The 12,264-nt window shown below is 48.3% G+C and overlaps 1 protein-coding gene across 1 annotated transcript in view; it reads right to left on the reverse strand.

Annotated features, from left to right (window-relative positions):
* Nucleotides 1-12,264, reverse strand: part of DNAAF9 (dynein axonemal assembly factor 9) — a 101,838-nt gene that overhangs the window by 5,894 nt on the left and 83,680 nt on the right. The window contains exons 29-33 of the mRNA XM_040981758.1: nt 11,379-11,416; nt 5,882-6,017; nt 3,848-3,934; nt 1,369-1,475; nt 867-941 (exon numbers count right to left, since the gene is read on the reverse strand). Coding sequence (XP_040837692.1) covers nt 867-941; nt 1,369-1,475; nt 3,848-3,934; nt 5,882-6,017; nt 11,379-11,416 — 443 coding nt within the window. The remainder of the gene's footprint in view (nt 1-866; nt 942-1,368; nt 1,476-3,847; nt 3,935-5,881; nt 6,018-11,378; nt 11,417-12,264) is intronic.

The following is a 12,264-nucleotide window of genomic DNA, read 5'->3' on the forward strand; positions in this document are numbered from 1 at the left end:
TCCCCTTGGGGTGCGTGTGGTGGGGAGGGGCTCTCCAGGGAGAGCAGAGAAGCTAAGGACAGGGTCAGCAGTATCACAGCGCAGTAGGATGGTCACACAGAAGGCCACGAGAAAAGCACCCTAGGTGACTGGAGATACAAAGGGCAAGATGCCCCCAAAAGAGGAGAAAGGCCGAGGACAAAGAGAGGTTAACCCAGAATAAGGAAGAAGTCAACAGCAGCTCTGAAAAGGAAGTGGCCTTGTTTGTGGCCTTGTTGGAACAGAGCTAGCAGCGTGAACTGGGATGGAGTCTTCTGTCCTGACAGCTGATGTTCCACATACCTCTCCCAGCCTCCAGCCTCCAGCCTCCAGACATAGGAGCCCCTCCGGGTTTCCTAAAATGTGCCTTTTGCCTCTTGGCCACTGCAAAAATTGCTGCTTGTCCTGGAATCCTCTTGCCTTCTTCAATGCTGAACTGATGAATTATCCTTGAGTTGGGACCATCCCTGACTCCCAGCCCTGGACAGTCTAACAGGTTATGAAGCTCCAGAGGTCTCTGGCTATTCCCCAGGCCTACCGCCTTGCAGGGAGAAGGTGGAAGGCTTGATGACTTCATTCAAAAATGGACCTGCAGCTGGACACTGGGGTGGCTCCTGGTGACAGGGCCAGGAAAAGGCCATGCATGCTTAAGATGGGTGGGGTGTAAGTCTCTGGTATAAGGATCCCAGGGGACAGGCCACCAGGCAAAGAGGGCAGGCTCTCCCTAAGCAGCAGGACAGGGAGAGGTGTAGGAGCAGCCTGATGTGCCAGGCCCATAGGGCAAGGTTCTGAGTTTGCAAGGTGAGCACTCCAGGATATGCAACTCCCAAATCCAACCTCCTGCTTACCTGAGAACTTCACTTTGCCCAGGATGTGGTAGATGTTTCCAGAAAAGGGACTTGGCTTGATGGAGGACTGAATTGCTGGTGGAGGAAGAGGACAGGGCTGTCACCCAGCTGATGCAAGGCCAAGTTCAGGGCAGCAGAGTGGGAAGCTAGGAGGTTTAGTGACTAGGGAGACCTTGCTCAGGGTCTGGGGTTTACAGGTAGGACCCACCTCCCCACACTTTGCTCCCCAGCAGTCCTGCTGCTGTTGTCAGGGGTGGGGAAATTCTCACAATAGAGTGGTGGAGATCAACTCTGTGGCCACACATCATGGAGGACAGGGGAATCCTTAGCCCTTCAATCAATCTTCTGCCTGTGCAGGGTGCCAGTGGTCAGGAACACTGAGGTGGGGCTGGGGGCTCCTAGGCCAGGGGCTGGGCGCCCTTCTGCCAGGGAGAGGAGGCTCCTCTGCCAGAGGCTGGGGGCTCCTCTGCAGGGGCAGGGGCACACGCTCACTAGGGCTCACCTTTACACTTGGCTATAAAGCGAGTCTTCTCTAGGGGCCGGCCGAACCACACGCAGATCTGAACCATCAGAGGGAAGACTGATCCAGCATCAAATCTACCTTCATACCTTTAAAGTTACAGTGTTATGAGTACACAGGACTGGGGTGTGGGGATTATGATACACTACACTTTGGGATGAAGTATATACCAACTACTCAATAGTATTCCAATCCCCCCTTAACAACTTAGATGGCACTTAAAACATTTGCTTCACTGTGTCTACATCTCCTTCACCTTGAGATGGATGGTCCCTCAGGTCAAAGGCCCCTCTACCTCTTAAGTCCCAAGTTGGCTGTGTCTGTCTTGCCACAGTGTGGGCTCCTGCACAAGACTCTCCTGCTCCAAGCCGCATCCCTCTCCTCCTGCTCACTGTGGGCAGCCGGCAGTCTGGACATCTGGTTCAGACTTCCTCTCCAGAGTGGGCAGGTGGGTGGGCACCTCTGCTCTGGTCTCTTGCTTTGTTTTTAAAATTATTTTTTATTGTTTTCCATGATGCATTTTGGTAGGTATTCCCCTGATCCCCTCCCCATTTCTCCTCCCTGTTATCACAGTAATTTAGTCCTTTAATGACATTTTGAAGATCAACATTTTGTTATTAAGTTCATCGTGGCATGGTAGGTACAGGACTGTTCTGTTTTCTGTGTCCAGTGCCGCTGACTCCATAAGCACACGGTCATATTCAAGCCTCAAACAATAGCAACCTTCTGCCATGGAGAATTTCAAGCACTTGCCGAGGGAGTATAATGAACCCATCCAATGGCTCCCACAGTCATGGGATTATCATTCCCTCTATTGAATGATTTCCTTGAGCTGAATCTCCATACTTGGAACTGCTCTGTGAAAGCGCATAACCATTTTACATGTGGTATTTTACATCATCCCAACTGCAGATGAATATGCCAGTTTCACAATTTCTCTGGCTATGAATATCAGATATTTTTGGCTGAATGTAACACATGTCAATCCAAACAAGAAAGAGGTACCGGGCCTGGTGGTGTGGCCTAGGGGCTAAAGTCCTCGCCTTCTACGTGCTGGGATCCCATATGGGTGCCGGTTATAATCCCGGCAGCTCCACTCCCATCCAGGTCCTGAGGTAGGCTCAGGATGGCTCAGGAAAGACTGCAGGACAGGGCTTGGCTTGTTTGGAGTACCAGGCAGTGATTCGAGGAGCTGCAGGACAGGCACCAGGTTCAGGGTCAAGGTCAGCAGTAGCAGCCACTGTTGAACAGCAGTCTTTCTGGCAGTTACACATATTTTGCTTTAGTTCAGATACAAGTGTCTGGTTCAAGCACAATGATCCACTCACCCATGTCCAAGCAGGTGGACATGAATCAAATTAGTGATTCCTTCTGAGAAAACCCCTACAAACCTTCAATTTCACATACTGAATGTGCTGAACTTTTAATTTTGTTACAGCATAGAACAATTAATGTGCTGTTAATCCAAACAATTGACAGTGTAAATGGCGGTGTGGGGGATGCATGGCTAAGGATAACAAAGATAGTCCTGATAAACATGTGAAGTTAACTCTGGCCGGCTCGAATGAATGTATTCCCTTGAAGTTTCAACAGAATGGAAAACAACTGTCCACTCTATGCAGGCACAAGAAGCGGTTAAGAGAACAGACCCCAGAGCCAGACAGGCTGGGCCTGAAATGCAGCTCTGTCACTTGCTGATTAGGAGCTGCTAGCCAATCCACTCCTCGCTGCCTCAGTTCCCTCATCCATGAGGTGAGGACAATAAGGGGACCTGCTTCACTGCTTGGTGCAGGGATTGAATAGCAGTCTAAACAACTTCCTGTAATAATGGAACTGTTCTAAAAGGGCACTGTCCAATAGAGTAGCTGCTAGCCACAGGCAGCTATGGAGCACTAGAAATATGGCTGTGTGACTGACATTTCAATTTTGATTTTAGTTTTACTCATTTGTATTACATTACATGCAACAGCCACTTGGCTAGGTTTACAGAGCCAATCTGAGGACAATGCTTAGCACATAGAGAGTGTTATAATGGTGCGCATCTAAGTAAAGGGACTTCGCACATTCTCCTTTCTCTGTCACCCTCAGCCCAGAAAAAGAAGAGTATTCATTCCTCAGGACATATCAGGAGGAAACTCACGTTGGATGGGAACCTGAAAGGACTGCCTGACCATGTTCCCAGGAATGACTTCCTCTTGAAGGCTAGGCTCCCTGCTCCACCCAGCCATGTCACCTCACTAGAGGCCAGAAAACAGAGGATCCCAATGTGTTTGGCACATAAGGGCAGCCCCCTCATCCCATATCCATGAAGGCTCTCAATCGTGGGTCCCAGAGTTACAGTTTTGGCTACACCAACAGTCAGGTATTTTACTTTTTTTCTCTCTCTTTCTCCTTCTCCCTGCTCCTTAAATAAAGAAGGTTTATAAGGAATTTTTAGCTACTTTTCAGAGAAGATACTTACCAGCCAGGGTACGTTAAGTATCGAGCACGTAGCATCTGAGGACTTGAAAAACTATTTTCTGAGAGAATCAGCTCAATGTCCTCATTCCTTTGAAAACATACAGAAGAGACCCAGTTTGTTAAAACTGGCAAATATGCACATTCTGTTTCCCCCACATGTTCCCATAGACATACGCAAACACATATGCATACACTTTTCTTCAAGCCACTTGACAGCTCAATCTGTCAAGTTTTACCCCTAAATGCATATCTTTTTGTTTGTTTGTTTTTAAATATTTATTTATTTTTTTATTGGAAAGGCGGATATACAGAGAAGAGAGACAGACAGAGAGGAAGATCTTCCGTCTGATGATTCACTCCCCAAGTGAGCGCAACGGCCGATGCTATGCCTATCTGAAGCCAGGAGCCTCTTCCTGGTCTCCCACACGGGTGCAGGGTCCCAAAGCTTTGGGCCGTCCTTGACTGCTTTCCCGGGCTACAGGCAGGGAGCTGGATGGGAAGTGGGGCTGCCAGGATAGAACCGGCGCCCATATGGGATCCCGGGCGTGCAAGGTGAGGACCTTAACCACTGCGCCACTGTGCCACCGCGCCGAGCCCTAAATGCATATATTTTTTTTAAATAAAAAATTATTTTTTTTTGGAAAGGCAGATATATATAGAGAAGAGACATAAAGATCTGTCTGCTGGTTCACTCTCCAAGTGGCTGCAGCAGTTGGCATTAAGCCAATCCAAAGCCAGCAGCCAGGAGCTGGGAGCTTCTTCCTGGACTCCCACATGGGTGCAGGGTCCCAAGTCTTTGAGCCATTCTCTGCTGCTTTCCTAGGCCACTAGCAGGAAACTGGATGGGAAGTGAAGCATCCAGGATATGAACCGGAGCCCATATAGGATCCTGACACACACAAAGAGAGGATTTAGCCACCAGGCTATTGTGCATGGCTTCTAAATGTGTATCTTACAGAACTACAATTACTAGTATCATATCCAAAGAAATTAGCAGTAACACTGATACCATCTTGGAACTTGTTAGAAACACAGAATTTTGGGATTGGCAATGTAGTTCAGTGACTTAAACTGCCATTTGCAAAGCTGATATCCCATACTGGAGCATCAGTTAGAGTCCTGGGGCTTCTGTTTCTGACCCAGCTCTCTGCTAATGCACCTGGGAGCAACAGAGGATATGCTCAAGTACTGGACCCCTGCTACTACTGTGGGACAGCCAGATGGCATGCCAGGCTCTTGGTTTTGGCCTGACCTTGGCCATTTGAGGAGGGAACCAGCAGATGGACCATCTCTTATCCTTTCCCTCTCTCTGTCACTAGGCTTTTTGAACAATCTCTTTTTTCCCTCCAAAGATTCATTTCTTTTCTTTGGAAAGGCAAATTTACAGAGAGAAGGAGAGACAGAAAACTTTCCCATCTGCTGTTTTGCTTTAAAAAAAAAAAATGGCTTCAATGGCCAGAGCTGAGCTGATCTGAAGCCAGGAGCCAGGAACTTTTTCCAGGTATCCTACATGGGTGCAGGGTTTCAATCTTTGGGCCATCCTTTACTGATTTTCCAGGCCACAACCAGGGAGCTAGATGGAAACTGGAGCAACAGGGACACCAGTTGGGTCCTGGTACTTGGAGGTCGAAGATTAGCCAACTGAGCCATTGCACCAGGCCCTAAAGCTGGTTCTCTTTAAAAAGAGAGAAAAAAGTCTTTGGCTCCACTTCACTTCCACTAAATTAGAAACTGATCTTCAGAAGATCCAAGAGATGTATGTGCACAGTTAAGGGGTGGGCCGGAGTTTACTCAGCATTTCAGATGCCCACATGCCCTATCAGAGTGCACTGCCAATTCCAGCTTCCTGCTGGTGTGTGCTCCAGCAGAACTCAGGATGCTGACTTGTGGGTTCTTCTCGGTGACTTTTACAGCATAGTCAAAGCATTTCAACAGCTGATTTCCAGAACCACGCACTCAGGCCCTGGAGCTGAAAACACCCTGGGGACCACAGCTTGACCAGTGGTCCCACGTGGTGGAGTGTGCATCAGTTTACCTGGTGACAATCCCATTTTCAGCGAGAATGAAGGCTGCCGTAGGGTTGGCAGCCCGGATGAGGCTCTGCAGCTGGACAAAGAGAGGGTGCCTCTGCTCCATGGTGAGACTCGTGAACACCACGTTGTTCACCAGGCCTGGGGAAGGAAGCCAAAGACAGCTCAGCCCTCAGAGGTCTGCCTGGCTCTGCAGAGCCCCACAAGTATGGGCTCCTTCCCACTGTCCCATTCAGCAGCCTCCTGCCCACCACCAGCACACATGGTCACCCTTCCTGTCCCTGTTACTGCTCCCACTGCCACTTGGAGTGAATGGCTCCAGCTCTGCACACCTCCTTTCCTAACCTCTTTTGTGTTCCTAAGTCCTCTTTCTGGCTGATACATGGAGTTCCCAATGCAAGGGCCTTTTTGTAGCCTCTGTGTTTAACCATATCAGAACTGGTGCCATTTATCTTCACCAGTTTAGATCACATACATTAACCTGCACTAACTGCATGGTTAGTTAGGCACCAACCACTACAGCTCCAAAGAATGCACAGTTAGCCAAGGATTAACACAATCCAAGGACAATTGCTAACACAGATATTCAAATGGTACAGGGATAGGGAACCTTTTTTTCTGCCCAAGGCCATTTGATTATTTACAATATCTTATAAGGGTCATGAGAAACTATCGACTTACATTCACCATATATGCATATGCCATACAACTGCTATTGATATTCTGAATTTTGAGTACTACTTGCAGGTGCTGTGGCAGGGATAGATAAGATGATTTCACAGGCCAGTTCTCCACACCTGACAGTGATGTGGTAAGAAAGCATAGCCCATGCAAAGAAAAGTTGTCGAGTGTGCTGTGACTACTCCAAATCATTTGGTGAAAACAACGACGTAATATTCACAAGACTGTACAGTATCTGGAAATGAGGAGACGTACTGTGTCTCATCACCCTGGGATAACGCCTTTTTCATTCTTATACCAGTTTTTATGTTACAACATACACACATAAACACAATATTTTTGCTGGAAGATCATTTGCAGTTTTGGTAGTCATTACTGTTATTCTTAATACTGTGGATATTTTCAAATACACATAGTAATATAAAAACAGAATATTCTGGCTTCAAATCTTATTCATGGGCCTGGCTTGGTAGCCTAGTGGTTAAAGTCCTCTTCTTGCACATGCTGGGATCCCATATGGGTGCCAGTTCGTGTCCCGGCAGCCCCACTTCCCCTCCAGCTCCTCGTGGCCTGGGAGGACAGACGAGGATGGCCCAAAGTCTTCAGAGCCTGCACCTGCATGGGAGACTGGGAAGAGGCTCCAGGCTCCTGGCTTTGGATCGGCTCAGTTCTGGCCATTGTGGCCACTTGGGAAGTGAACCATTGGAAGAAAGAGCTCTGTCTTTCCTCCTCTCTGTACATCTTGCCTTATCAACTAAAAAAAAAAATTACTTAGTTTTATTGGAAAGGCAGATGTACAGAGAGAAGAAGAGAAAGAGACAGCTCTTCCATTCATTGGTTCACTCCCCAATGGCCACAATACCTGGAGTCAGGCTGATCCAAAGCCAGGAGCCAGGAACTTCTTCCTGGTCTTGCACATGGGTGCAAGGTCCCAAGGCTTTGAACCATCCTCTACTGCCATACCAGGGCACAAACAGGGAGCTGGATGAGAAGTAAAGCAGCCAGGACATGAACTGGTACCCACATGGGATTCCAGTGCTTGCAGGTGGAGGATTAGTTAATTGGGTCAGTGTGCTGGGATCACCTTATTTATTTTTTTAAAAGATTTATTATTTATTTTTATTGGAAAGGCAGATATACAGAGAGGAAGAGAGACAGAGAGGAAGATCCTCCATCCGATGGTTCACTCCCTGAATACTGCAACGGCTGGAGCTGCACTGATCCAAAGCCAGGAGCCAGGAGTTTTTCTGGGTCTCCCACGCGGGTGCAGGGCTCCAAAGATCTGGGCCATTCTTGACTGATTTCCCAGGTCACAAGCAGGGAGCTGGATGGGAAGCAGGGCCGCCAGGATTAAAACCAGTGACCATATGGGATCCTGGCATGTACAAGGTGAGGACTTTAACCACTATGCTATTGCGCCGGGCCCAGGGTCTCTGACTTCTGTGCCAAAGCGGTGAGAAAGGCTGACAAGTGTCCCTGTGCCTGGCTGAGGGGTGTGTCCTAGGGTCCTACCACAGGACTGGCCTGCTCAGGAGAAGGCTGTGATTGGGGTCTGAGAAACACACTGTGTCCAAAGTCCTGCCTCCTGCATAAGCACCACATAAGCAGATCCTAGATTCTAGGTCAGGAGCTGAGTGCAGGAAGGGGGCTTTGCTTCATAAGGAAATGAGCAAGAGGATTAGCCCGGCATTCCTTAGGCCAGCTATGTAAACTGGCACCTGCCAAGAGGAAATGCCATCTGAGACAGGTACGGCAGTCATGTTGAGCCCTGGGTGAACAGGCCACTCTGGGCGGTTTCACCTGGTTGGGTCAGGAGTAGCTTTCTGTCCCGGAGCACGGAGTGGGCACTCAGCTTCGGCTGAGTTCTCACTGATAGGGGCTGTGAGAGAGCAGGGAGCCTGGCCTGGTCTACCACCCTGAGTGAGAAGCATCTGGCGTGGGCTCACACATTTTACAAGTCCAGGAGAAAATGAGGTTTATTTATTAATTTTAAACAGTAGATACTTCCTGAAGCATGGCACAGTGGCGCATCATCCCTACCATACTTTCAGACCCTATGATAATAAACCTTGCTTGAGCCCTGAGACGGATTCCTAGTTCCTGTATCTCTCTAAGACCCATCATCTGGGAGCTATAACACAGCCTTTCTCATTGGAAAAAAGGAGTGGCTAGGCAAGCCACTCCTGTGGCCATAAAGAGTGTGTCAGCTTGTGGCAGTGCCCTCCTCTGGGCAAGCCACTGGATCTCTGAGTACAAGAACTGCCTCTTCTCTTCTCCCTCTCTGGAAAGCCAGGCACTGGCAAGAAAGGTGGAGCCAGCCCTTTGAGATGTGGGCTCATCTGGGAGCAAAGGGAAGCTACCTGCCAAAGGACGGTCATCCCATGAGTCCTTGCACAGGTGCAGAGATAATACCCCTGGCCTCATGGTCATCTGAGCACACTTGAGCCTGTTCCTAGTTTAATCTGGGATTCGCTAACCTGTCCAACCTCAAGCCTTGTCTTAGCACAGAAGTGGCCACAACAGCCTGTCTTTGAACAATGGACTGGCAGGCAGTGTTCAAAAAAGTGCCCACTGTGAACCAAAGAAAACTGTGTGGGTTGGCCTTCAGGCTAGCAAGGGGTTTTCCTCTTAGTGCAGGCCAATATTCACCCAGGTTCATGGACAGTAAACACAAGGTGTTTTTCCAAGGCTTTTTGCAAGAGATGCCTACTGCTACTCTAGGGTGGCAATGATCATGTGATACATAAGGTGCTGTGAAGGGAAAAGAAGGCACCAACATTTACGTGACTAAGACAGGGCTTGGGGCTGAACAAGACAGCAAATCCCGCACAACTATTTGTCATTACAGTCAAATACCTTCTCAACCTGCCCCCTGAGGCCACCCCCAGCTCTCAAGGAGATGCTAGTTTTGAGTCATTAAGGCTCTTGAGATAAGCCCCCAGGAATCACCTCTATCAGGCCCAGGATCTCCCTCTAGCCCACAGACTTTCTCTTCAGCAAATAATGCAAATAACGATCATTTGGAAACAATTCTCTAAGGTATTCCCCTCAGGGATAGCGCTGTGGCTTAGTCAATAAAACCACCACCCTCAGTGCTGGCATCCCATTTCTCTCTGTAATCCTAGCTTTTCAAGTAAATAAATAAATCTTTCAAAAAGAAAGTTTACCCCCTCCAGGTATGTCATTCCCATTTGCTAGTTCCCAGTCCTCTTGGACTTGGTTTTAGTCCTCTGTACTCAGCTGCTTCTCCTGAAGGCACTTGCAGCCCTCATACTGGCAAAGCCAACAGGCTGTTCTCTTCCTTTCTTTTTAAGATGCTTATTTATCTATTTGAAAGGTAGAGTTTCAGAGAAGAAAGAGAGAGAGAATCTTCCATTTGATGTTCAGTCCCCACATGGCCTCAGTAGCTGAAGCTGGGACTGTCTGCAGCCAGGAGCTAGGAGCTCCTTCTAGGTCTCCCACATGGGTACAATAGCCCATGCACTTGAGACATCCTCTACTGATTTCCCAGGCTCATCATCAGGGAGCTGGATGGGAAGTGGAGCAGCTGAAACTCAAATTGGCAACCATATGGGATGCTGATGCAGCAGGCAGGGGCTTTACCTGCTGTGCTCCTGTACCTGCCCCTCTGTTCTTCCTCTAAGCTTCCTGCAACAGTAAGTATCTCTGATCTTATTCTCCTTTCCCTGGTGTCTGAGGAAAAGCTCTGGCCTTCTGACCTTTCCAACTCTACATCTGGATGATTACAGTCCATGTCCTTGGCTTTGACCATGACTTCCAAGCACATACCTGAGAATCACAGTCCTCTTTTGTTACTTCTGTAAGTTTTCTCTTATGCAGTTTACTTCAAGAATAGGTACCACTAATTATGCCAATCTTCTTTTTCTTTTTTTTTTTTAATGTCAAGGCTGCAAGCCTAGGCATCATCCTTTGTCCAACTCACAGCTCCACATCCAGTCTGTCACCAAGTCCTTGTGACTCAATCCCTATCTCCCTTGTCAACCTGGACACTGCAGACGGACTCGGGCAACTTCCATCCTATTCTGCTGCTGGGGGTACAGTGTCTGGAAAGCAACCGGTGTTTCTAAAGGCTGAACCCAAGGCTCCCTCCAGGGACCAGCTTCCTGCCCAGGGCAGCACCCAGCTCAGCTGTTTCTCCAGACAGCAGCTTTAAGCACCCTCTGCTGCTTCCACTCTCTATGGACCCGCATTGGACACCAAGAGGTTCTTTTCAGTTTGATTTCAGCTTGCTGGGTGGGCTCAGGAAACCCAAGCCCCTAGGCGTTTCTCCCAACAACAATGAACATTTCACCACTGCTGGAGGGAACTAAGAATGCATTCTCGACCGCTGGGCCTTGCAGATAGTGTGATGGAAAGTGCAGCTTTCAGGGATGCCAGGTGGGAGCACAATGCAACCTATAGGCTGGCTGGATTCTTCTAAGCATTTGCAAGGAGGGATGGAAAATTCCACTGTGTGTAAGTGGTTATTGAGGAAAACAGTTCTTGCTGGGCCAACCTCTGAGCTCTTGAAACAGGAGAAATGCACCAAGGTTTCCCTGCTCAGAGGCTGGGGACAGCTCCTCAGTCCACAGACCTAGCTGTGCAAGGCCAGAGTATGACTTAAGCTCAGGAGAGGTATTGCCATGGCAACTACTGCCAATGGCAGAAATCTGCCTATCAAACAAGATAAAAGATGGCAAAATTTTCCCTGGATTAATTTTGCTAGCTTTAGATTTTGGAATGGTAGGTAGGAAGATGACAAAGTTGGCGGTGCTTAGAACTGGAAAGACATGCAAGCCGGAAGTAAGGCATATTGCTTACCTTGTGAACACTGGTCAAGACATTTAGGGAAGAGAAATCTAGGGGAAACAAGAAAGAAACATTTTAAAACCATTCATCTCAATGTTGTTACAGATTAGTTCCCCAAAAAACACGATGATCACCGATATCACAGCAATAAAACACTACAGATTGTCTTGGTCATGCCAACCACCAAAGCTTCCAAACCATGCTGACCCCTGGATGCTGGCAGAAGGCCTAGCTCTTTAGACTGCAGAGGGAGAGGCAGAGATGGCAAGGGAGAGTTGGTCTTCTTTGGAAAGATATACTGTTTTGAGTAAAGGGGAAACTTCAAGGGAAAAATAAGGATTTCACTTACCTAACTCTACCAGAGAGCTTCAGGATCAAAACTGCTGTGTTCCCCTTCATGTGAAAACTAGAATCCCAGTTCCTCTTTGATACCATTTTTAATTCCAAAGGCAAGTGAAAAGCAGGAATTGAATGAGCCGGCTCACAAGTGAAGCAGGAGGTGGGGTGACTTAGCTGAAGTGTGAGTTAGCTAACTCCCTCAGTTCTACAGTTAAGCTCCAGAGAAAAACTCAGATTCTCACAGCGCTCCTTTCAGGCTAGAAAGCTAACAGTAATAAGGAGAGCTGCCTCTTCCCCGGTTCCCACCATGGGCTCGACACACTGGGAGCAGTCCACATTCCCAATCTTGCTCTGTCATCTTGGGAATGTCCCAGAGGAATAGAACAGGACTAGGAGGAATAAGCAGGTACCTTGCTCCAGGTCCCCTGTGGAGCTGGGGAGTACTGGGACTTAGTACCCAGGTCTGACTCCACAGAACTCACATACTTCCTTCCCTGGCATGTGGGACACCTGTGGAAGGCACGCTTCCAAATTGCTGTTGGTCTAGTTGGTAGGTATT

This window comes from Ochotona curzoniae, unplaced genomic scaffold, assembly GCF_017591425.1.
Source record: "Ochotona curzoniae isolate NIBS_2020 unplaced genomic scaffold, NIBS_Ocur_1.0 contig_3520, whole genome shotgun sequence".
NCBI classification, from domain to species: Eukaryota; Metazoa; Chordata; class Mammalia; order Lagomorpha; family Ochotonidae; genus Ochotona; species Ochotona curzoniae.